Below are 2,278 nucleotides of genomic sequence, written 5' to 3' on the forward strand. Positions count from 1 at the left end.
TGCCTGGCCCGGGCAGGCCCTGACCGCCTCCGCTGTGGGGAGGGACCGCGGCCAGGGCCTCAGCCCTCCCCCGAGCCCGCCCGCGACACCCCGGCCGCCTCTTGCAGGTACAAGGACTACCGCGAGCCTCCGTGGTCGGAGCACAAGTACGACATCTCCAAGGACTTCTGGGCCGTCCTGGCCGCCCGGCTGGCTTTCGTCATTGTCTTCCAGGTGGGCGGGCCCCTCCGGCTTCAGGCCTGTCCCCGGGGCGCCGAGGATGCTCCCTGCCCACGGTCAAGAAGGCCAGGGCTCGCTCCAGGGTCCCCGGGGAGGGGCCATGGCCAACCCCAGGCCCTGTGCCAGGACAGGACCCAGGAGAACCCCACGAGAGATTGAAGGCTGCGGCCCGATGGAGCCCGGGGGCGGCTGTGGAAGGGTCCCAACCCACTCAGGGAGGGCAAGGTGGAACTCAGTAGAAGTGTCTGTATGGCGAGAGACGCCGATCAACCCAGGAGGATTCCTGAGGCCAGGGGTCCAAGACCAGCCCGGGCAGGATAGTGAGACCCCATCTCGACAGAATTTTTTTTTTTTGAGTCGGAGTCTCACTCTGCTGCCCAGCCTGGAGCGCAGGGGCACGCTCACAGCCACCAAAGCCTCGACCTGCTGGGGCTCGGGGATCCTTCTGCCTCAGCCTTCCAAGGAGCTAGAACTACAGGCACGTGCCACCACATCTGTCTAATTTTTTTTATGTATTCTAGAGATGAGGTCTCGCCAAGTTGCCCGGGCTGGTCTCGAACCCGCAGGCTCAGGCAATTCTCTGGCCTCGGCCTCCCAAAGTGCTGGGATTATAGGCTTGAGCCACCGCATCCGGCTTTTTTTTTTTTTTTTTTTAATTAGCCGGGCTTGGTAGGGCACACCTGTAGTCCCAGTTCCTTGGGAGGCTGATGCAGGAGGATTGCCTGAACCCAGGAGTTGGAGGCTGCGGTGAGCTGTGATGGTGCCACTGGACTCCAGCTGGGTTGACAGAGCAAGAATCCTAACTCAGAAAAAATTATTTGTATTTTTATTTTTAGAGACAGGGTCTCACTGTGTTGCCCAGGCTGGGCTGTTGTCCAGCGGCATCATCATAGCTTATCACAGCCTCAAACTCCTGGACTCAAGCAATCCTCCCTCTTCAACCTTCCTAATAGCTGGGATAACAGGCATGCACCACCATGCCCAGCTATTTTTTTTTTTTTATGTTTTGTAGAGACCAACTCTCCCTCCGTTGCCCGGGCTGGAGGGCAGTGGCACAATCACAGCTCACAGCAGCCTCGACCTCCTGGGCTCAGGCGATCCTTTGGCCTCAGCCTCCCGAGTAACTGGGACTACAGACACACCTGGCTAGTTTTTTTATTTTCTGTAGAGATGAGGTCTCGCGTGTTGCCCGGGCTGGTCTCGAACCCCTGGGCGCAAGCGATCCTCCCGCCTCGGCCTCCCAAAGAGCCCCCATGCCCCGTCCATCCACAGTTCCCCCGTGGAGGTGGCATGAGCTCAGGGGACCCTTGCGAGGCTTTGCACAGGGCCGAAGGCCCGCCCAGAAGTCTGACCCGTGTCGGGGCTGTTCTATTTAGAATTTCTCAATGAATGTGGTTATATCTGGCGACGCCTGACGGAGGACTTCTTAATCCTCTTGGCCAGGGAGTTCAGAGTGATTCAGAGAATGTTCCCATCTACTGAGTTCAGATTTGTTTAAGAAAGTCGGCACACGTTCCCCTAGGGGCCCACGGTGGTGCTTTGCCTCCTAGGAAACCGAGGCCTGGGGCGGGGGATCAGCGGCCGTGGCTGAGGCCTCGGGGCCCGGATTGAGGGTGGTCAGGGGGCCGGCTGGGGCCCTGGGACCTGGATTGGGGGTGGTCAGCGGGCATGGCTGAGGCCTCGGGGCCTGGGCTGGGGGCGTCAGCGGGTGTGACTGAGGGCTGGGGGCCCAGACTGGGGTGGCCAGTGGACACAGCTGAGGCCGCAGGGCCCGGGGTGGGGGATGGTCAGCGGGCACGGCCGAGGCCTCGGGCCCAGAGCCACGGGAAGGGCTCCCCGCACAGAGGCCAGGGTCCTCCTTCCCGCCCCCACGCCCGGCCTCCGTCCCGCAGAACCTGGTCATGTTCATGAGCGACTTCGTGGACTGGGTGATCCCGGACATCCCCAAGGACATCAGCCAGCAGATCCACAAGGAGAAGGCGCTGATGGTGGAGCTGTTCATCCGGGAGGAGCAGGGCAAGCGGCAGCTGCTGGACGCGTGGAGGGAGAAGGAGCCGCC

General features: G+C 61.5%; 1 protein-coding gene across 1 annotated transcript in view; it reads left to right on the forward strand.

Annotated features, from left to right (window-relative positions):
• Positions 1-2,278, forward strand: part of ANO1 (anoctamin 1) — a 92,638-nt gene that overhangs the window by 86,754 nt on the left and 3,606 nt on the right. The window contains exons 27-28 of the mRNA XM_021713360.1: positions 108-213; positions 2,112-2,277. Coding sequence (XP_021569035.1) covers positions 108-213; positions 2,112-2,277 — 272 coding nt within the window. The remainder of the gene's footprint in view (positions 1-107; positions 214-2,111; position 2,278) is intronic.

This window comes from Carlito syrichta, unplaced genomic scaffold (genome assembly GCF_000164805.1).
Source record: "Carlito syrichta isolate Samal-C Ts95f unplaced genomic scaffold, Tarsius_syrichta-2.0.1 Scaffold304505, whole genome shotgun sequence".
Lineage (NCBI taxonomy): Eukaryota > Metazoa > Chordata > Mammalia > Primates > Tarsiidae > Carlito > Carlito syrichta.